The following is a 23,739-nucleotide window of genomic DNA, read 5'->3' as shown; positions in this document are numbered from 1 at the left end:
TTACTTAAGAAGGGCGTTCCGGCTTGCTGTGCAGAAGGGGCCAAGTGAGCCAATTCTGGAGCAGTGGCACAGCGGTGCCGCCATAGGCAGTACTGAGAATTACTTCTTTAGTGGCACTCTGAGTCATTTGGGCGCCAGCGATAGCCGGAGCTCAAACTGAAAAAAGAGAGATAATTTGGATGCCGGCAATAGCCAGTGCCCAAATTACATATTAAAACTGCCACCCAGGAGTTTGCCTATAGAAGGTTGAGCTGTTTTTCAGCTTCACCCTGAAGCCGGAATTTGGCCGTGGCCATTTCACATGTTCATGTAGTGGCCATACTCATGTAGCGGCCATACTCATGTAGCGGCCATACTCATGTAGCGGCCATACTCTCGTAGCGGCCATACTCTCGTAGCGGCCATACTCATGTAGCGGCCATACTCATGTAGCGGCCATACTCATGTAGCGGCCATACTCATGTAGCGGCCATACTCATGTAGCGGCCATACTCATGTAGCGGCCATACTCATGTAGCGGCCATACTCATGTAGCGGCCATACTCATGTAGCGGCCATACTCATGTAGCGGCCATACTCATGTAGCGGCCATACTCATGTAGCGGCCATACTCATGTAGCGGCCATACTCATGTAGCGGCCATACTCATGTAGCGGCCATACTCATGTAGCGGCCATACTCATGTAGCGGCCATACTCATGTAGCGGCCATACTCATGTAGCGGCCATACTCTCGTAGCGGCCATACTCATGTAGCGGCCATACTCATGTAGCGGCCATACTCATGTAGCGGCCATACTCATGTAGCGGCCATACTCATGTAGCGGCCATACTCTCGTAGCGGCCATACTCTCGTAGCGGCCATACTCTCGTAGCGGCCATACTCTCGTAGCGGCCATACTCATGTAGCGGCCATACTCATGTAGCGGCCATACTTATATACTCGAGCAGCACCTAATAGTGCTTGTAGCCACATAGAGGCACCTTATTTGTGGCTACAAGCGCCATTAGGCACTGCTATTTGGCCTGAGGAAGTGCGTATGCACCCACGAAACGCGTTGCCAGTGTAATAAAATTCTGTTAATACCTCAATTTGTCTTCATTGAGGTAAGCCACCTCACTTTTTTTCATTGTATTTGTTTTTAACGTATTTTATCTTCTCTTGGAGCCTCTTTCCTCTTTATCCTGTGCCTTCACCCTCCTGGAGGGGCATCATCCCTCTTGGACCAATCTAGGTCATTTGAGGTTTGCTTTTTATCAAGAGTGCTACCATCACCAGCTCCGTCTGGTCACCCGAGTGGAGGCGGGGTTATATATCTCCTCCTGCTTCTAGTGGTTGGTTGCCCTTCTGCAGCCCACCTTTGTGAGTATAATCCATCCGCATATTTTACATACTTCTGGTACTGTGACATACTGCTCCATCTGGGCTCCTGTTGTCTCGGTGTTTTCTTTCTGCCGGGTGCAATTTTTACTATCCCTACTTTTGGTTCACTAGCAATATATAGTTACATAGTTGGTTTGAAAAGAAGACATACGGCCTTAGAGTAGCCTGGCTATCAGCAGGCGTTGTATGGCCACTGTACACACACTAATCCAGCCTTGATTCTCAGCCACAGCTGTCTTTTTAGTCTGCCAACGGCTGAGTTCAGACTAGGTGTACGTATCTTTAGTCTCTTTAGGGCCACTGGTATCTGTTGGTCCACACAAATATTGCTCTGCTCAGGTTTTTTTTTGTTTTCCCCTCTGACCCAGGAGCCAAACTCATAACCCCATGCTTCACAGTCAGGGGTAGTACCCCTGGACCGTATCAACTGACTAAGACAATGCAGAGAAATACTGCAACTAGTATGGATCTCTCCATGTGCAAATTCTTTAAACCCTCACTCTTTATTGAAACCTTTGCCTACCGAGTTTGCATATTTTGTCATTGTCCACCAAAGCCCAATCCACTGTTTCTTCACAAGTTATGTGCTCCTACCAAACCTCACCACTTAAGCCACAGTTGTGTCACCGATGACACCGTGCAGCCCGACATTGGTGCCCAATTCTCCAGCCCCCAATCTTCAGGTTAATGGTCTCTATTGGCTGCTTCTCTGCCCCCCAATAGCCCTCACAGCACTTCCCTCATTTATCCTCCACCTTTGGGAGGACAGGCGGTGCTCTTGGGAACCTTCGTCACCCTGAAAAGCCCTTCAATCCTGTTCTGTGTTCCCTGCATTATCCCTGAGAATATTCAGCGTTGGAATGCCGGAGACTCGGCCTACACAAGCGCAGATATTTTTAAGAGCTGTCAAATCTTCAGCTTTGTGTTTTCTCTTCTTCTTTTTTTTTCACCCTGAAATGAAAATAAACTCAATAAGTAAATCATTTATGGAGACAGCTGTGAACCAGTAATTCACGGCAAAATACTTTACTGCAAAGAAAGTGGAGCAAGTTTGCCTTATGTAAGAAAGGAAGCAGCTGGATTGCAGGCGACGTGTGCGGAGATGGACAGGTGTCGGCGGCAGCGATGGACCCGCGCCAACATCAGCAGACGGGCGCCGCTGGCGGCAAAACTTCACACGAGTTCCTGAAACCGTTACATTCCAGCGCCAGACCCACAAATGTTTACTTAGCTCTGCCTGTGCAGCACTGCAAGGCCTGTGTTTTTGTTAAAGGGGCCTAAATTGGGAGGTATATGGAGGCTGCCATCTTCATTCCCTTATAAACAATGCCTGTTGCCTGGCTGTCATACTGAGCTTTTGGCATTAGTTGTGTTTGAGTCACACACCTGCAACTAGCACCTGCAACTAGCATGCAACCAGAGTCACAGCACCTTATCCACATACTCATTCTGGGCCAGGGACTTGTGGTAATAGAGGCGGAGCATCAGCACAGATGCCAGGTAACCTGTATTGTTTAGTAGGCAATGAGGATTTAGAGAAGGTTTATCCTGGTGTTTCTAAGTATATAGTCATGTCACTGACTGTCCTCAGAGGGGCTTACAATCTAATCCTGTCATAGTCTAATGCCTTATCATATTATTATTATGTATTTATATAGCACTGACATCTTCTGCAGCACTTTACAGAGTACATAGTCATGTCACTGACTGTCCTCAGAGGAGCTCACAGTCTAATCCTACCATAGTCATAGTATAATGTCCTACCATATTATTATTATGTATTTATATAGCACTGACATCTTCTGCAACACATTACAGAGTACATAGTCATGTCACTGACTGTCCTCAGAGGAGCTCACAATCCAACCCCACAATAGTCCCAGTCTAATGTCTCCAATGCTGTTTAAAGCCAATTTAGGGAAGAGCCAATCAAGTTCTCAGTATTTTATATTCATAATATTAGCAATAGGGTATTGTACCATTTTAGCCATCAGTAAAAGCAAGACGTTTTGAATAAATGGTATCATCCTGATTCAAAACTTCTTGATATTAATAATATGGACATCCGTATACTGCATCTGCTCTCTTATTAGAAAATATATTTTTTAGTAGAAATGTGTACTTTATTTAAAACGAATTCCAGTAGTATTGAGGCTCTGAAATTTCGTACCGGCTGTCCCTTTTCTACACATGAAACAATGACCTTGAGAAGCCCGTGTGTTGCCTTTCCAGAGATGCCACCAATCTGAAGGGCATGTCCAGCGTGTCATCAGTCCTGCATCATGTCTGCTTGTGTATAGGTGGCTCTCCAATCCTCCCGGCGTCCTCTGTTTGGGCCGCAGAGTCCAGGGACGTGGCAGAGGTGACACAGATTGAGGTGTGCCAGGGACGGCCCCGTGTCTCTGAGCTGCTTCCGTCCTTCCTGTGTCTCTGAGCTGCTTCCGTCCTTCCTGTGTCTCCTGCGTGTGTGTCCTCCGCACTTCCTTCCCCTCCCCACTCTCTTGGGCCGCACACTCCTGGGTCGTGGCAGAGGTGACACAGATTGAGGTGTGCCAGGGACGGCCCCGCGTCTCTGAGCTGCTTCCGTCCTTCCTGTGTCTCCTGCGTGTGTGTCCCCACCGCCCTTCCTTCCCCTCCGCACACTCCTGGGACGTGAGAGAGGTGACACAGATTGAGGTGTGCCAGGGACGGCCCGTGTATCCAAGCTGCTCCCGTCCTTCCTGTGTCTCCTCCGTGTGTGTCCCCCGCCCTTCCTTCCTCTCCGCACTCTCTTGGGCCGCACACTCCTGGGTCGTGGCAGAAGTGACACAGATTGAGGTGTGCCAGTGACAGCCCCGTGTCTCTAAGATGCCTCCGGCCTTCCTGTCTCCCCACCGCCTGCCTTCCTCTCCGCACTCTCTTGGGCCGCAGACTTATGGGACGGGGCAGAGGTGACACAGATTAAGGTGTGCCAGGGACGGCCCCGTCTCTCTAAGCTGCTCCCGTCCTTCCTGTGTCTCCTGTGTCCCCACCACCCTTCCTTCCCCTCCACACTCTCTTGGGCCGCACACTCCTGGGACGTGGCAGAGGTGACACAGATTGAGGTGTGCCAGGGACTGCTCCAAGTCTCTAAGCTGCCTCCGTCCTTCCTGTGTCTCCCCCCCACCTGCCTTCCTCTCCGCACTTTCTTGGGCCGCAGACTCCTGGGACATGGTAGAGGTGACACAGATTGAGGTGTGCCAGTGACGGCCCCGTGTCTCTAAGCTGCCTCCGTCCTTCCTGTGTCTCCCCCCCACCTGCCTTCCTCTCCGCACTCTCTTGGGCTGCACACTCCTGGGACGTGGCAGAGGTGACAGATTGAGGTGTGCCAGGGACGGCCCGTGTCTCTAAGCTGCCTCCGTCCTTCCTGTGTCTCCCCACCGCCCTTCCTTCCCCTCCGCACTCTCTTGGGCTGCACACTCCTGGGTCGTGGCAGAGGTGACACAGATTGAGGTGTGCCAGGGACGGCCCGTGTATCCAAGCTGCTCCCGTCCTTCCTGTGTCTCCTGCGTGTGTGTCTCCACCACCCTTCCTTCCTCTCCGCACTCTCTTGGGCTGCACACTCCTGGGACGTGGCAGAGGTGATGGAGATTGAGGTGTGCCAGTGGCTGCCCCGTGTCTCTAAGCTGCCTCCGTCCTTCCTGCGTCTCCCCACCGCCCTTCCATCCCCTCTGCACTCTCTTGGGCCGCACACTCCTGGGACGTGGCAGAGGTGACACAGATTGAGGCGTGCCAGTGACGACCCCGTGTCTCTGAGCTGCTCCCGTCCTTCCTGCGTCTCCCCACCGCCCTTCCTTCCCCTCCGCACTCTCTTGGGCCGCACACTCCTGGGACGTGGTAGAGGTGACACAGATTGAGGTGTGCCAGTGACGGCCCCGTGTCTATAAGCTGCCTCCGTCCTTCCTGTCTCTCCCCCCCGCCTGCCTTCCTCTCCGCACTCTCTTGGGCCGCAGACTCCTGGGACGTGGCAGAGGTGACACAGATTGAGGTGTGCCAGGGACTGCTCCAAGTCTCTAAGCTGCCTCCGTCCTTCCTGTCTCTCCCCCCCACCTGCCTTCCTCTCCGCACTTTCTTGGGCCGCAGACTCCTGGGACATGGTAGAGGTGACACAGATTGAGGTGTGCCAGTGACGGCCCGTGTCTCTAAGCTGCCTCCGTCCTTCCTGTGTCTCCCCACCGCCCTTCCTTCCCCTCCGCACTCTCTTGGGCTGCACACTCCTGGGTCGTGGCAGAGGTGACACAGATTGAGGTGTGCCAGGGACGGCCCGTGTATCCAAGCTGCTCCCGTCCTTCCTGTGTCTCCTGCGTGTGTGTCTCCACCACCCTTCCTTCCTCTCCGCACTCTCTTGGGCTGCACACTCCTGGGACGTGGCAGAGGTGATGGAGATTGAGGTGTGCCAGTGGCTGCCCCGTGTCTCTAAGCTGCCTCCGTCCTTCCTGCGTCTCCCCACCGCCCTTCCATCCCCTCTGCACTCTCTTGGGCCGCACACTCCTGGGACGTGGCAGAGGTGACACAGATTGAGGCGTGCCAGTGACGACCCCGTGTCTCTGAGCTGCTCCCGTCCTTCCTGCGTCTCCCCACCGCCCTTCCTTCCCCTCCGCACTCTCTTGGGCCGCACACTCCTGGGACGTGGTAGAGGTGACACAGATTGAGGTGTGCCAGTGACGGCCCCGTGTCTATAAGCTGCCTCCGTCCTTCCTGTCTCTCCCCCCCGCCTGCCTTCCTCTCCGCACTCTCTTGGGCCGCAGACTCCTGGGACGTGGCAGAGGTGACACAGATTGAGGTGTGCCAGGGACTGCTCCAAGTCTCTAAGCTGCCTCCGTCCTTCCTGTCTCTCCCCCCCACCTGCCTTCCTCTCCGCACTTTCTTGGGCCGCAGACTCCTGGGACATGGTAGAGGTGACACAGATTGAGGTGTGCCAGTGACGGCCCCGTGTCTCTAAGCTGCCTCCGTCCTTCCTGTGTCTCCCCCCCACCTGCCTTCCTCTCCGCACTCTCTTGGGCCGCAGACTCCTGGGACGTGGCAGAGGTGACAGATTGAGGTGTGCCAGGGATGGCCCGTGTCTCTAAGCTGCCTCCGTCCTTCCTGTGTCTCCCCACCGCCCTTCCTTCCTCTCCGCACTCTCTTGGGCTGCACACTCCTGGGACATGGCAGAGGTGACACAGATTGAGGCGTGCCAGTGACGGCCCCGTGTCTCTGAGCTGCTCCCGTCCTTCCTGCGTCTCCCCACCGCCCTTCCTTCCCCTCCGCACTCTCTTGGGCCGCAGACTCCTGGGACGTGGCAGAGGTGACACAGATTGAGGTGTGCCAGTGACGGCCCCGTGTCTCTGAGCTGCTCCCGTCCTTCCTGTGTCTCCTGTGTCCCCACCGCCCTTCCTTCCCCTCCGCACTCTCTTGGGCCGCACACTCCTGGGACGTGGCAGAGGTGACACAGATTGAGGTGTGCCAGTGACGGCCCCGTGTCTCTGAGCTGCTCCCGTCCTTCCTGTGTCTCCTGTGTCCCCACCGCCCTTCCTTCCCCTCCGCACTCTCTTGGGCCGCACACTCCTGGGACGTGGCAGAGGTGACACAGATTGAGGTGTGCCAGTGACGGCCCCGTGTCTCTGAGCTGCTCCCGTCCTTCCTGTGTCTCCTGTGTCCCCACCGCCCTTCCTTCCCCTCCGCACTCTCTTGGGCCGCACACTCCTGGGACGTGGCAGAGGTGACACAGATTGAGGTGTGCCAGGGACGTGTCCCTAAGCTGCTTCCGTCCTTCCTGTGTCCCCACCGCCCTTCCACCCCCTCTGCACTCTCTCAGTCTCTGCTAGGAGCTCACAGTCTTCCTTTATCCAGTTTTCGGAGCCCTTCCCTGCCAGTTGCCGGTTTAAACCCAATACAAAGCTTTCATTAATTAAACCGGAATTTGGATGGGGAGGGGGGGGGGGGCACACTGGCTTTGTGCCGGATTATCTCCTAAAAGGTCCCCGCTGGTTTAATTGTTTAATTAGCTTAAATTTTCTCTATTGTACAATGGCATTCATGTTGCCAATCGCTGCTTCCTCTTCCTTCCCAGACTCTAATGTGTGATTTCCATTATGGCTGTCTTCAAACATGTGCCGGGGCTTCTCTGTCTTCTAATAAGTAAATTTAGTTTTGGGAGAACAATTTTTAAGGCAAGCGTCTGTTACCCCGCGCTGTGAAATAACCTCGTATTGCATTAAAGGTCTTGGTAATACTTTAGATAAAAGTACCCCCCCTAAAGAGGAACTTTAAAGAGGGTGAGCAGCTCCTATAGCAAACGTATCTCGTTTCCTTCTGGTCTATAGAGTGGTTACATTAGGTGTGTTTACCTGTCCTGTTATCGGACTCTGGCCACAACAGCAAGCTTGTGAATTGGTAGCTGATTGAAGACAAAGGTCTTAACCCTTCCCGTACCTTGGATACCATTCAAATGGTTTTAGCTGTTTTATGATGTGTTTAATACTTCACAAAGCTGAAATCTGAGTGCCATTGCACTTAAAGCTAAAAACAGTTTGCAAGTACCGTAAACTTTACAATGCAAAAAGCCAAACTAAAAGAAAGAAGAACTCCAGAGAAAATAATGTAATAAAAAAAAATAGTGCTTCATTTTTACAATAATTATATATAAATGATTTAGTCAGTGTTTGCACATTGTAAAATCTTTCCTCTCCCTGATTTACATTTCTGACATTTATCTCATGTTGACATTTTTACTGATGGCAGGTGATGCCTGTGGAAAGAGATGCTGCTTGCTGTTTTGGCAGTTGGAAACAGCTGTAAATGTAAACAATTATTTCCCACAATGCAACGAGGTTCACAGACCGGAAACTGTAGGACCATGGTCCTCACAGTTTCCTGTGGGAGGGGTTTCACCACAATATCAGTCATACAGAGCGTACTGATGATCCGTTTGTGAAAAGGAATAGAATTCTCATGTAAAAGGGAGTATCAGCTACTGATTGGGATGAAGTCCAATTCTAGGTCACAGTTTCTCTTTAAGCTATGTCTGCTACACAAATAGTTTTGAAATACCCTTTCATGACAAGACAAGACAAATAACATTTATATTGCACTTTTCTCCTGGCGGACTAAAAGCGCCAGAGCAGCAGCCACTAGGGCACACTCTATAGGCAGTAGCAGTGTTAGGAAGACTTGCCTAAGGTCTCCTACTGAATAGGTGCTGGCTTACTGGACAGGCAGAGCCGAGATTCGAACCCAGGTCTCCTGCGTCAGAGGCAGAGCCCTTAACCATTACACTATCCAGCCACTGATGTAAACTTATTTAGAAGGACCCAGCCTGTGCTCGGGTGATGAGCCTGAAAAGGGATGTCTTCCACTTGTCTTTGACATGAAGAGATATGAATGAACCTGAACTGAGTACAATTTAAAATAAACGCATGCTGTACCTGCAAATGAATATTACATACTTGCCTCGCTGTCAGTTCCTCTCAGAAGCTCACCATTTTCTTCAAACAACGATTCCTTCCAGTTATGACTAGATCTAGTCAGACTTGTCTTTCCGGAAGCTGAAAGCCTTAGGGCCTGTTTCCACTACACATGGATTCTGGGTGCAGAAAAACTGACTCCACCGAATGCCTATGGGCCTGTTTCAACTAAACGTGATTTTTCTGATACAGATTTCCTATAGGCATTCATCGGAGTCAGTTTTCTGCATCCAGAATCCACGTGTAGTGGAAACAGGCCCTTAGAACCCTTTTTTACTCTAAATGAGTTGCTGTCAGTTATAACTGAAATGACAACTGATGTGCAAGGTAATGTCCATGTTTCCCAATGGCTCAAGCGATATTACTGGTAAACAGAGTGCTGATCTGGAAGCTGTTGCGGGATCATTACCATTTCTAAAATGGAGGACGGAGAAATCCATTGATCACAGTGGACAAACAGGACGCAGGAGAGGAGAAAGAGATTGATGAGCAGAGTACACAGGAGGTAAGTATGACCTGTGTATGGTTATTTTCACTCTTTTTTTAGTTCAGGTATGCTTTAAGTAATGTGCAGTAGGGTATACTGTGTAGACTGTTCTGTGTTTTCCCCATTCATGCTGTAATCCCCTCTCTTGTATTCCTCAGAGTCCCCGCACCCCATTCTCTGACATTGCTGATGATGAGAAGATATTTAATGGTGGGGATGAGCAGTACCAGAAGCAGAGCCAGGATCTGTCAGAAATCACAGAGGATGATGTCGAGCAAATCCGTCAGCGGGAGGAAGCTGTGAAGCAGATCGAGGTAAAGACAGACTCCATATTAACATGTACACCCAGAGCGAACGCTAAGCACAAGCAGCCAATAAGCCCAGCCGGCACTGAACGTGATGTTACTTGTTCACGTCTTTGCTTCTTGTCCTCCCTGTGTGGAAAAATCACCTCAGTACGTCATTTACACCCAAGTGACCATGACAGGGCTTTGACGCCCACCAGTGATGTCCTCCCAGGGTTGTTCATCTCTAAGCTATGATGTCTCACAGCCTTCTGCCCCAGAGCACTCTGGGAGATTAATTGATGTTACTGCTCACTTCACAGAGGGCCGATATATCACAGTAATTCCCCTTGCCAGTAGTAAATATGCCAACATTACTGATCAATTGAAGAATGTAAATCGAGGTGAACGAGGAAAGGATTTAAAATTGGCAAACATTGACCAAAATATCTATAATATTGTAAACATAAATGATGAAGCTTGGCTGGCTGTCCCAGAGCACCCAGGATACCAGAAAGACACAAAGGGAAAAGGCCAGGAGCCAATAGTGCAAAGAAGGCCAGGAGTCAATAGTGCAAACTATAAATAACATCTTCAGAGGTAGTACTGGTTAGGTGCTGAACTCGCGGTTTCGGGGTTGCTGTAATATGTAACCACAATCAATGCGTACAGAAGGTTCCCACTTCCGCTTGAGATGGGTTGTCCACCCCTGGTGGCCACTTAAGTTGGGTTGTCCACCCATGGTTGTCCCTCTCCAGGTGATTAGGCTACCCGATGTATGTAGTAAGTACAGACTGACTCTCAAACAAGGCTAGTAACTAAAATTACAACCTTCCAACGAAGGTAGGCACAACTTATAGAGGCACTTGTTTTTAACTCCGTTCAGCCACACGGCACAACTTATTGGCCTCAATTCACTAAGATCATGCTGGAGATAGTAAGGCAAGAGAAAACTTGCCTCCACACATTGGTCTTGCCTTATTAAGATGTAGAGATAAGTTTTCACAGTGAGAGAGTTCTTTTATCTCTTCATTCCTTAATTTACCTCCTCTGTAGTTATTTTCACATGCAGTTAATTAACAGCCTGTCTTAAACTTTAGAATTCTGGAGTTATTTTATGGATTGAAGAGTTTTAGAGATCTCTCCTTAAAGGGAAGGTTCAGGGAGGGGAGTGGAAAAATAAAAATCAATTTCCACTTACCTGGGGCTTCCTCCAGCCCGTGGCAGGCAGGAGGTGCCCTCGGCGCCGCTCCGCAGGCTCCCGGTGGCCGACCCGACCTGGCCAGGCATAGTAGTTCTGCCCCTGCGCAGTAGAGCCCGGCGGACGTCCGATGACGTCAGCACGGCTGCGTGGGATGCAGAAGTGCCGGGCCTTGGAGCGCAGAAGAGCCCGACCTGGCAGCCGGCCAGGTCGGGTCGGCCACCGGAGACCACCGGGAGCCTGCAGAGCGGCGCCGAGGGCACCTCCTGCCTGCCACGGGCTGGAGGAAGCCCTAGGTAAGTGGAAATTGATTTTTATTTTTCCACTCCCCTCCTTGAACCTTCCCTTTAACTTAAAGACAGAAGAGTTAACTTTAGGTTTGCCTGAGGTAAAATGTTTCCTGAATACTACATGCCTTTTCACCATGGTGATAACTCCAGAAACATTATTAAAAACAGAGGATAAGCTTAGTGAATTTAGGCCATTGTCCTGAAGAAGCGAGATCAACCTGCGAAACGCGGTCTTCCTTTGTGCAATAAAAAACCTTTCCCATTAGTCAGTGTTTGGCTGGCTCATTCACCTAGAGAGGTAGGCCAACCTGTTTCTCTATTTTAGTATTTGTAGTGCATTTTGTTTTGTCCTGTGCGCCTCCCACCACCAGCTTTCTTTATTTAAGTTATATTCCGTACGTTTCCTCTTAAGTAAATGTTTAATCTTGTGTTGGTTGGATTGGGGTCGCCAGGCCCTCCTCCTGCATGTTTCAGTGTTTGCTCGCTTTGCCTTGTTCCTATGCTGTGATCATCACGCAGTAAATAATGCAGTCCAGGTTACCGTGGAGCGTTGCCGTGGTAAACACACTGACATCCAGCATAAGATTTTCATTTGATCTTTTGTGACCTTGAGTTTTGCAGCAAAGAGCAGGAGTCAGGCTGAGGTCTCGGTAGAGAGGAGAAGACGGATATATGAAGTGGAAATCTCTGTGTTGTGATACTGTATAGTGTAACCAAGCATGTAATGATTCCAGTCAGTGCTCAGGCCTTGCTGTAGCAATACAGCCCATCCCCAGAGCAGAAGCACCGTATAGCCATGTGACTCCCTGGAAGAATTCCTGCTACTATTCATCTATCTCTCCATCCATGATTGTCCTCCACTTCTGATGTTAATTTGCTTTCTACGTAGTGATATGTTATGTCTGACCTCCTATTGAGAGCAGTTAGGATGATAATTCAATACAGGGCAGCACGGTGGCGTAATGGTTAACGCTCTCGCCTTACAGTGCTGGGTACCCGGTTCAAATCCCAGCCAGGTCACTATCTGCAAGGAGTTTGTATGTTCTCTGTGTCTCTACGTGGGTTTCCTCCGGGCACTCCGGTTTCCTCCCAAACCCCCAAAACATAAAGATAATTTAATTGGCTCACTCCTAAAATTGGCCCTAGACTACGATACATACATACACTACACAATACATAGACATAGGAGTATAGTAAGGACTAGATTGTGAGCCCCTCTGAGGGACAGTTAGTGACATAACAATATTCTCTGTACAGCGCCGCGTAATATGTCGGTGCTGTATAAATAAATGTATAGCCCTGTTCAACTATCTTTTCAGATCTGAGTTACGTTGGTATGCTTAAAGAGGAACTCTAACCCAGGACTGAACTTCATCCCAATCAGTAGTTGATACCCCTTCCCTACAAGAAATCTTTACCTTTCCTCAAATAGATCATCAGGGGGGTCTCTACGGCTGAAATTGTGGTGAAACCCCTCCCACAGTGTGATGTCATGACCATAGTCCTGACAGTTTCCTGTCTGTGAACCTCATTGCATTGTGGGAAATAATGACTTTTTCCAACTCCCAAGCAAGCAGCATCTCCCTCTGGGCATAGAACTCTAAGTAATGAACATTCCGTACAGATCACCTGGTAGAACCAAAGTTATCACCACCAGGGATAAATGTAAATTGAGGAGAGGGAAGATTTTACAATGTGCAAACACTGACTGCATTTTGCTCTCTCTCATGACCCAACACCAGGACCCTTTGTCTCGCCTATCTATCACATTGCCCCTCCCGTCAGCTAAAATTTTTATCTCTCTCTCCCATTCTTTCCTCCCCTTCCTCCTTGCCTCTTCACTCTATACTACCAGCGTTGTGCTTTCTGCTGCCACTTTGCGTTTCCTCTCTTCTGCTTTGCTTTATCATCCCCTCCTCCTCGTCGCTTAGGCCTCCCTCTTCCCCTCCAATGCTTCCTTGTGGTACAGGCCCAGGTCAGTTCACACCCCAGAATCTTTTGTTCCTCCTAGTTTTTAAAACAGATCTTCACTTCTGAACTTTATCATTGTCAGCTGCATTGCCCATATATGGGCTGTTACCAGAATCATTCACCAGGCAGTATTCTTGTATACAGAGTAAGATACACATGTGCTAGAGGTTATAATCCAGAAACAAAAGTTAGAACATTCTCCTGTGTTTTCTGTCAACCTTGGGTAGTAGGAAAAAAAACTGCGCCGCCGGCTAAAAGGGCGCCGCCATAGACTTTATTGCAATTATCGTTAATACGGCGAGAACAGCAGAAAAAAAAAAGGTGCCCGATAAATATTGTTAGCATTAACCACTTCACCTCCCTTGCTTCGCTTATCTACTCCCCACAAAACTTCATCTGAAGCTCAGGGGAGTAGATAGGCGTACTTGTGGTAAACAGTGTGCTGTATGACCAATAAGCTATCTGATTATGTATATAGGGTATCATTTTAACCGTGACAAGTGAGAAAATAGATTTTGTGTTGTTTGACAACTGAGAGCTAAGTCATGTGATTTTTGTTACCGGAAAACTGAGTGAAAAGCAATAAAACTGTTATTTTCATATACTCTATACCCCCAAATAAATACTTGTAAAAAAAACCAAAAGTGACAGCATTGAAAAGAGAATACATAGTTACCCTAGGGACTTAGCTTTTAAAATATGTATGCCATGAGAGTGTATTACTGTTAATCATGAAGATAAGGGCTTTTAATTACTGATAGAGTACAATGAGAAAACAAAAAACACAAACCAGAAACTAATATATTATCGCCATACATTGTACTAGGAACATTATTTAAATGTTGAGATAACCAGGACAAATTAGCAAATACAATGTGTGGGTTTTACCTATGGTAACATTGTTTATTTGAAAACTATAGTGGATGGAAATGGAGAAATTGTGTATTTTTTCTTTTTTTTCTTCTCATTTTTCCCTTTAAAGAGAATCTGTATTGTTAAAATCGCTCAAAAGTAAACATACCAGTGCGTTAGGGGACATCTCCTATTACCCTCTGTCACAATTTCGCCGCTCCTCGCCGCATTAAAAGTGGTTAAAAACAGTTTCAAAAAGTTTGTTTGTAAACAAACAAAATGGCCACCAAAACAGGAAGTAGGTTGATGTACAGTATGTCCACACATAGAAAATACATCCATACACAAGCAGGCTGTATACAGCATTCCTTTTGAATCTCAAGAGATCATTTGTGTGTTTCTTTCCTCCATGCACTGAAGTTTCAGGCTGCTCTTTTCTTCTTGCAAACAGCTTTGCCCTTGTTTGTAATTCCTCAGTATGTGAAAGCCCAGCCAGCTCAGAGGACGATTTATCCAGCTGATTAGAGCAGCTTCTCTCTTCTCTCTTATCTAAATAACACACAGGCAGTGTGCATAGAGGGGCCAGGAAGGGGGAGTTCATAGCAGAACCACAACACTGAAGAACTTGGCAGCCTTCCAGACACAGGCCGACAAGTCTGACAGGGGAAAGATACATTGATTTATTACAGAGACAGTGATAGTATAAAGTGCTGCAGTAAGCCAGAACACATTAGAATAGCTTTTGGAACTTGTAGGATGATAAAAAACAGGATGCAATTTTTGTTACGGAGTCTCTTTAAAATGCACAGATAATAACATAATTACTAAAAGCAAATATCACCCTCACAAAGCATAATTTGTGTAAAAAAAAAAAACAAGATATAGATCATTTACATCTGATGTGTATCAATAAAGTTATTGGTGAATGAATGGGAGGAGTGCTGAAATGTGAAAATTGCTCTGGTTTTTAACCTCCTTAGCGGCAACCCCATGTGTGACACGGGGTAAGCCGCCGGAGGGTGCCGCTCAGGCCCTGCTGGGCCGATTTAAATAATTTTTTTTTGCTGGACGCAGCTAGCACTTTGCTAGCTGCGCCAGCACCCCGATCGCCGCCGCGCGCCCGTTCACCGCTATTCGTTGCGGCGCGCCCCCCCCCCCCCAGACCCCGTGCGCTGCCTGGCCAATCAGTCCCAATGACGTCGGTGAACGGGATTTCCTGATCGGAGATCGCCGAAGGCGATCGAAGCGGGCGGAGGGATGCCGGCTATCATGTAGCGAGCCCTGGGCTCGCTACATGATTTAAAAAAAAAAAAAAATTTTTAAAACTGCTGCGCTGCCCCCTGGCGGAATGTTTCATACCGCCAAGGGGGTTAATCAAAAAACCCTGTGGTGCTGAAGTGGTTAAAACATTACAGTTTTTGAAGTATGTTATTGTTTCAGAAGCTTGTAATATTATAGTTTTTGTCATATTATTTTGTTGGTATGTACAGATTTTATGTTATCAAAGATATTATCGTTTCCATGTGTAAAAGGGGGTTTCTGCAAAGGGAGTGGTTAGGGTTAGGCACCACCCAGATGGCGGTTAGTTTTAGGCACCACCCGGGGGGGGGGGGATTGGGGTTGGGGGGGTTGGTTAAGGTTAGGCACCACCAGGGGGTGGTTAGGATTACGCACCACCAGGGGAGGGTGCTGTGTGAGAGTTGGGTTGGGTTAAGCTGTATTGTTGAATTATGTAACAATTTTTAACGTTGATACATTTTCCTTAATATCTACCGTCTGTTTTTAAAATGGTATTTATCGTTAACCAAGTTTGACAACGATGTTTATCGTTATTAAGATTTTGTTATCCAGCCGGGCCATTTTTTTCTGGCGCCCTTTTTTTTTTTATACACTCCTTACCTGCAGGTGTGAAACAAGTGACTCAGTCGGTCTGCTCAAATTTAGTTTTTTGCTTGGTTTTCTTGTTTTTTTGTTTTTGTTTTGTTTTTAGCATCAGTGCGTATACAGGTACCTATGCTATGGTGTCAGCACTGTGTGCAAAAAATAATTCTAGTGTCCGCAGACTGAAAAATAGGGGAGCTAATGGGATTCGGATGACAAGGACTTGTCTCGCGCTGATCTATAGGTTATTGTACAGAAGCGGAGTAACACTTTAACGTGAACCTGAGGTTGGAGTGATATGGAGGCGTCCATATTTGTTATCTGTTAAGCAATACCGCTTGCCTGGCTATCCAGCTGATGCACTGCCTCTTTTCAGCCATGGACCCTGAACAAGCATGCAGATCAGGTGCTCTGACTGAAGTATGACTGGATTAGCTTGTTCCTGGTGAGATTCAGACACTACTGCAGCCAAGGAGATCAGCAGGAATGCCAGGCAACTGGCTTTGTTTAAAAGGAAATAAATATGGCAGTCTCCATCTCAATCTCACCTCAGGTTTATTTAAACTCTATTTTCATTGAAATCATCTGTGCCGTTTGTCCGGTTCATGGAAATTTGCGTGAGCCATTTCATGCAGCAGATCCCAGGGCTGTGCAGTCGGTATAAGAATCATCCAACTCAGACGCCTCCGTTTATGAAAACACCGACTCCAGGTACCCAAAATTGCTCCGAACTCAACGATTGACTCCTTAAGGTGGCCACACACCATACAATTTTTTAAAAATCTGTTCAATTCAAGAATAGCAATCAGTGTTTCTGACTAATTGTAACAATTCAAAAATCTGACCAATGTACCACACACCTATGTTAAATTTTTCCCCAATCATGAATCAAATATTTGAAAGCTCAGAACAAATTGACTACATCAAGTAATTGACAATCCATCACACACCATACAATTTGTGATAAAGTTGGTCTGAAATTTCCAACGTGCCCAATCTCCAAGAATCAAAAAAAATTGGTAAATGCAATTGGATTTATCGATCGAAAACAAAAGCTCTTGTTTTTTTGGGACAACTGATCGAAATGATCGAATTGGTGAAAAATTGGATCTTTTAATTGTTTGGTGTGTGGCCACCTTAAGGCTAATTTTTACAAAAGCTATGGATTTGGTTCAAAATTCATCCGACTCCTCAGTTAATTAAAACCAACTCCGACTCCAGGTACCCAAAATTGCTCCAAATCCGACTATCGACTCCACAGCCCTGGCTGTGGATTACCAGGTAAATATAGCGGTTTCTGATTGCGTTAGGTGACAGCGTTTCCTAGCTGACAACTTTGGGAAAACCTCATTTGATGTAGGCCTTATATTGTGAAGGTGGAAGTTGATGATGTGTTTAGTGTCAGGCGGGTATCAGCGCTGATGTGATTGCATTTCTGTGGTGTTATTGTGCTTCAGTTGCCCTCCTGAGATGACATAATATTACTCTTCTTTTAATGTCCTTGCTAAAGCAGATTGATTTGTTCCTCCAAACGGCCAGGTCCCCCCCCCCCCCCACCACCACCACTGCCACCGTCAGACCACTAATGAAGTCCGACCTCATTCTTCATCCTTCTGACTTTATTGACAAAAAGGCCGTCACTTGACACGGGATATTTTTCTAGCACCGGTGTCACAGCCGCAATATCAGGAGATTTACAGCCCACGACAACGCAGCATTCAATCTACACACCAAATTGAATCCATCTGCACAATAGTTCAAGTATCTTGGTATTTTCTTAAAAGGTGAAACAACCGAGGGCAAGTGTGAGGTTCCTCCAAAGCGCGAGGCGGAAAGAAAAATAAGAAAAAAGTTTCAACTGGAAAACTGAAAATGGAATTTAAAGTTATTAAAAAACAAACTGCTCTCGACTTCTGTTCCATACTTCAAGGACACCTGAAGTGAGAAGAATATGGAGTCTGCCATGTTTATTTCCTTATGAGCGATAATAGTTGCCTGGCCGGCTGGCCGTCCTGCTGATCTTACTGGCATTAGTAGTAGCATGTGGCAAATACAGTGAGACATCCGTCAAACATCTGATCTGCATGCTTGTTCTGGGTCTATGGCTAAAAGTATTAAGGTGGCCATATATCTACTTCTTTGGCAGGTGATACAATTCGGAGTGCCACAAGGATCAATCCTATCCCCTCTGCTGTTTGCAATCTACATGTTGCCACTCGGCACACTTATCCAACGACATGGCCTGACGTACCACTGCTACGCCGATGACACACAGCTATACCTGTCCTTCAAACCTGGTGGAACAGACCCTACCCCAAAAATAAACTCTTGCTTAGCTGAGCTACAGGCATGGATGAATGATAACTGGTTGAAACTGAATGCTGACAAAACTGAGGTCCTGTTTGTCCAAAGCCAGTGCCCGCCATCAAAACAGCTCTATCCTAAAGCAACACCAATCAGGATTGGGAATTCAGACATAAACAGCTCCAACTTTGTGCGTAGCCTTGGCGTACTAATCGATGGGGAATTGAGTTTCAGAAACCAAATTTCATCTGTAGTTAAATCCTCCTTCTTTCATCTGAAGAACATTGCAAAGATTAAACATCTGATTCCCCCAGAGGATCTTCCAACCCTAGTCCACACCTTCATCACATCACGTCTGGACTACTGCAATGCCCTTTATGTTAGCCTCTCCAAAAAGGACCTGCGTCGCCTGCAATTAGTGCAGAATTCTGCTGCCAGATTGCTAACAAACCAGCCTCGCCACTGTCATATTACACCGATCCTTCGCTCACTGCACTGGCTACCAGTAGAATGGAGAATACTCTTCAAGATTGGACTGCTCATTTAAATCCCTGCACAGTCTAGGCCCTGGATACATGAAGGACTTGCTGAAGCTGCACCACACCTCTCACAACCTCAGATCAGCAAGTTCTGTAAACTTGGTCACTCCCAGAGTGCACCTCAAAAAATCTGGAGATAGAGCCTTCTGCCATGCTGCCCCTACTCTCTGGAACTCCCTACCACACCCAGTAAAGACAGCACCATCCCTGGAGCTATTCAAATCCAGACTGAAAAGCCACCTGTTTAGCCTGGCATTTCCAGACTTATAAAATTCTTCCTCTGTACCACGATGGTCGGAGCCATGCTTATGCGCTTTGAGTCCCACGGGAGAAAAGCGCTTTACAAATGTTATTTGTTGTTGTTGTTGTGATAGACCATCCAATTTGATTATTATTGAATCAGATGAAAATCGGTGCCACCAAAAGCATGGTTAGTCGACGATGTGACCAATTTCGGGCGGAAATTGGTCACATGTATCGATCAGATATGCTGCAAGACGTTGGGCCGACATGCTCCATTGGGTGCGTGGCGTCAATGGCGTGGGATTATTGTGTAAAACGAACTCTAAGGAAACCCCCAGCACTGTCCCTCCTAGTATAAAATGTGCCTCTCCGCCTGGTGTCCTCATCGGGCTAGTCAAAATCTGCAGGAAGTTCTTCTGATTGAACCAGTTCCAAATTCCCAGAATAATGAACCTTTCAGTGACCATTTCTTATTATTACTTTACCTGCGGTCTCTACACTCTTCTGGATTTGCGCCCCATGTGGTTGCCAACGGTATACGTTATAGCATGTGTAGTGCGTGTGACATCACACAACCGCCCCATGTGCAATAACGTAATGAGCTGGCAACCACATGGGGATGGGAATCTGGAAGGAGTGCAAAAACAGCGGAGGACAGCAGCAGTTCAAGTATAACTGCACAGAGCACCCCGGAGGTACGGGTACATTGGGGGGGACAAAGGCCAAGGGCGACGAGGTGCGTCCCGAGGCCAATTCCTGAAAGATTTCATGCTGAAATTGATCGGCTTGAGGTTTATGGCGGCCAACACATCTCTCTCCAATCAGATTTTATCAGGGAGGGATCTGTCTCTTGGTCAATCTGCCCATACATCGTCCTCATCGGGCTAGTAAAAACCTGCAGGAAGTTCTTCTGATTGAACCAATTTTAAGTTCCCCAGAAGAATGAACCTCTTGTTGACCATTTCTTATTATTGGTACGTGCTTACGTACAGTGATGTGAAAAACTATTTGCCCCCTTCCTGATTTCTTATTCTTTTGCATGTTTGTCACACTTAAATGTTTCTGCTCATCAAAAATCGTTACCTATTAGTCAAAGATAACATAATTGAATACAAAATGCAGTTTTAAATAATGGTTTTTACTATTTAGTGAGAAAAAAACCTCCAAATCTACATGGCCCTGTGTGAAAAAGTGGTTGCCCCCCTGGTTAAAAAATAACTTAACTGTGTTTATCACACCTGAGTTCAATTTCTGTAGTCACCCCCAGGCCTGATTACTGCCACACCTGTTTCAATCAAGAAATCACTTAAATAGGAGCTATCTGACACAGAGAAGTAGACCAAAAGCAACTCAAAAGCTAGACATCATGCCAAGATCCAAAGAAATTCAGGAACAAATGAGAACAAAAGTAACTGAGATCTATCAGTCTGGTAAAGGTTATAAAGCCATTTCTAAAGCTTTGGGACTCCAGCGAACCACAGTGAGAGCCATTATCCACAAATGGCAAAAACATGGAACAGTGAATAACCTTCCCAGGAGTGGCCGGCCGACCAAAATTACCCCAAGAGTGCAGAGAACTCATCCGAGAGGCCACAAAAGACCGCAGGACAACATCTAAGGAACTGCAGGCCTCACTTAAGGTCAGTGTTCACGACTCCACCATAAGAAAGAGACTGGGCAAAAACGGGCTGCATGGCAGATATCCAAGACGCAAACCACTTTTAAGCAAAAAGAACATTAAGGCTCGTCTCAATTTTGCTAAAAAAACATCTCAATGATTGCCAAGACTTTTGAGAAAATACATTGTGGACCGACGAGACAAAAGTTGAACTTTTTGGAAGGTGCGTGTCCCGTTATATCTGGCGTGAAGTAACACAGCATTTTAGCAAAAGAACATCATACCAACAGTAAAATATGGTGGTGGTAGTGGGATGGTCTGCGGTTGTTTTGCTGCTTCAGGACCTGGAAGGCTTGCTGTGGTAGATGGAACCATGAATTCTACTGTCTACCAAAAAATCCTGAAGGAGAATGTCCGGCCATCTGTTTGTCAACTCAAGCTGAAGCGATCTTGGGTGCTGCAGCAGGACAATGACCCAAAACACACCAGCAAATCCACCTCTAAATGGCTGAAGAAAAACAAAATTAAGACTTTGGAGTGGCCTAGTCAAAGTCCTGACCTGAATCCTATTGAGATGTTGTGGCATGACCTTAAAAAGGCGGTTCATGCTAGAAAACCCTCAAATAAAGCTGAATTACAACAATTCTGCAAAGATGAGTGGGCCAAAATTCCTCCAGAGCGCTGTAAAAGACTTGTTGCAAGTTATCGCAAACGCTTGATTGCAGTTATTGCTGCTAAGGGTGGCCCAACCAGTTATTAGGTTCAGGGGGCAATTTCTTTTTCACACAGGGCCATGTAGGTTTTGAGGTTTTTTTTCTCACTAAATAATAAAAACCATCATTTAAAACGGCATTTTGTGTTCAATTAGGTTATCTTTGACTAATAGTTAACGGTTTTTGATGAGCAGAAACATTTAAGTGTGACAAACATGCAAAAGAATAAGAAATCAGGAAGGGGGCAAATAGTTTTTCACATCACTGTATGTCTACAGTTCCCCGGCACTACCTGACATCTCTACATGTTTGCCTTGTGTCCCACCACCCCACCCCGGCACTACCTGACATCTCTACATGTTTGCCTTGTGTCCCACCACCCCACCCCGGCACTACCTGACATCTCTACATGTTTGCCTTGTGTCCCACCACCCCACCCCGGCACTACCTGACATCTCTACATGTTTGCCTTGTCCTCCCCCCACCCCGGCACTACCTGACATCTCTACATGTTTGCCTTGTGCTCCCCCCACCCCGGCACTACCTGACATCTCTACATGTTTGCCTTGTCCTCCCCCCACCCCGGCACTACCTGACATCTCTACATGTTTGCCTTGTCCTCCCCCCACCCCGGCACTACCTGACATCTCTACATGTTTGCCTTGTCCTCCCCCCACCCCGGCACTACCTGACATCTCTACATGTTTGCCTTGTCCTCCCCCCACCCCGGCACTACCTGACATCTCTACATGTTTGCCTTGTCCTCCCCCCACCCCGGCACTACCTGACATCTCTACATGTTTGCCTTGTGTCCCACCACCCCACCCCGGCACTACCTGACATCTCTACATGTTTGCCTTGTCCTCCCCCCACCCCGGCACTACCTGACATCTCTACATGTTTGCCTTGTGCTTCCCCCACCCCGGCACTACCTGACATCTCTACATGTTTGCCTTGTGTCCCCCCACCCCGGCACTACCTGACATCTCTACATGTTTGCCTTGTGTCCCCCCACCCCGGCACTACCTGACATCTCTACATGTTTGCCTTGTTCTCCCCCCACCCCTGCACTACCTGACAGCTCTACATGTTTGCCTTGTGTCCCCCCCGCACTATCTGACATCTCTACGTGTTTGCCTTATGTCACCCCACCCCGGCACTACCTGACAGCTCTACATGTTTGCCTTGTGCTTCCCCCACTTGGCACTACCTGACATATCTACATGTTTGCCTTGTCCTCCCCCCACCCCGGCACTACCTGACATCTCTACATGTTTGCCTTGTGCTCCTCCCACCCCGGCACTACCTGACATCTCTACATGTTTGCCTTGCGCCCCCCCCCCCCGGCACTACCTGACATCTCTACATGTTTGCCTTGTGCTCCCCCCACCCCGGCACTACCTGACATCTCTACATGTTTGCCTTATGCTCCCCCCACCCCAGCACTACCTGACATCGCTACATGTTTGGCTTGTGCTCCCCCCACCCCGGCACTACCTGACATCTCTACATGTTTGCCTTGTGCTCCCCCCACCCCGGCACTACCTGACATCTCTACATGTTTGCCTTGTGCTTCCCCCACCCCGGCACTACCTGACAGCTCTACATGTTTGCCTTGTGCTCCCCCCACCCCGGCACTACCTGACATCTCTACATGTTTGCCTTGTGCTCCCCCCACCCCAGCACTACCTGACATCTCTACATGTTTGGCTTGTGCTCCCCCCACTCCGGCACTACCTGACATCTCTACATGTTTGCCTTGTCCCCCCACCCCACCCCGGCACTACCTGACATCTCTACATGTTTGCCTTGTGCTCCCCCCACCCCGGCACTACCTGACATCTCTACATGTTTGCCTTGTCCCCCCCCCCCCACCCCTGCACTACCTGACATCTCTACATGTTTGCCTTGTGCTCCCCCCACCCCGGCACTACCTGACATCTACATGTTTGCCTTGTGCTCCCCCCACCCCGGCACTACCTGACATCTCTACATGTTTGCCTTGTCCTCCCCCCACCCCGGCACTACCTGACATCTCTACATGTTTGCCTTGTGCTCCCCCCACCCCGGCACTACCTGACATCTCTACATGTTTGCCTTGTGCTCCTCCCACCCCGGCACTACCTGACATCTCTACATGTTTGCCTTGCGCCACCCCTTCCCCCTGCACTACCTGACATCTCTACATGTTTGCCTTGTGTCCCCCCACCCCTGCACTACCTGACATCTCTACATGTTTGCCTTGTGTCCCCCCACCCCGGCACTACCTGACATCTCTACATGTTTGCCTTGTCCTCCCCCCACCCCGGCACTACCTGACATCTCTACATGTTTGCCTTGTGCACCTCCCACCCCGGCACTACCTGACATCTCTACATGTTTGCCTTGTGCCCCCCCCCTCCGCACTATCTGACATCTCTACGTGTTTGCCTTGTGCTCAGACTCCCCTCTCCCCTGCTCTCTATACCTCTGACTCTCTCTCTCTCTCTAATTTCCTCCTTCAAGTTTTG

At 48.1% G+C, this 23,739-nt stretch overlaps 1 protein-coding gene across 6 annotated transcripts in view; it reads left to right on the top strand.

The window, feature by feature from the left end:
- The window catches only part of TSNARE1 (t-SNARE domain containing 1), a 557,339-nt gene that overhangs the window by 288,467 nt on the left and 245,133 nt on the right, over nt 1-23,739 (top strand). For all 6 annotated transcript variants that reach the window (XM_068238108.1, XM_068238109.1, XM_068238105.1 and 3 more), the window contains one exon: nt 9,492-9,647. In XM_068238108.1, the coding sequence (XP_068094209.1) occupies nt 9,492-9,647 (156 nt within the window). The remainder of the gene's footprint in view (nt 1-9,491; nt 9,648-23,739) is intronic.

Source organism: Hyperolius riggenbachi, chromosome 5 (genome assembly GCF_040937935.1).
Source record: "Hyperolius riggenbachi isolate aHypRig1 chromosome 5, aHypRig1.pri, whole genome shotgun sequence".
Classification (NCBI taxonomy): Eukaryota; Metazoa; Chordata; class Amphibia; order Anura; family Hyperoliidae; genus Hyperolius; species Hyperolius riggenbachi.
The sequence above is the reverse complement of the archived record's forward strand: the minus strand, read 5'-3'. Positions and strand labels throughout refer to the sequence as shown.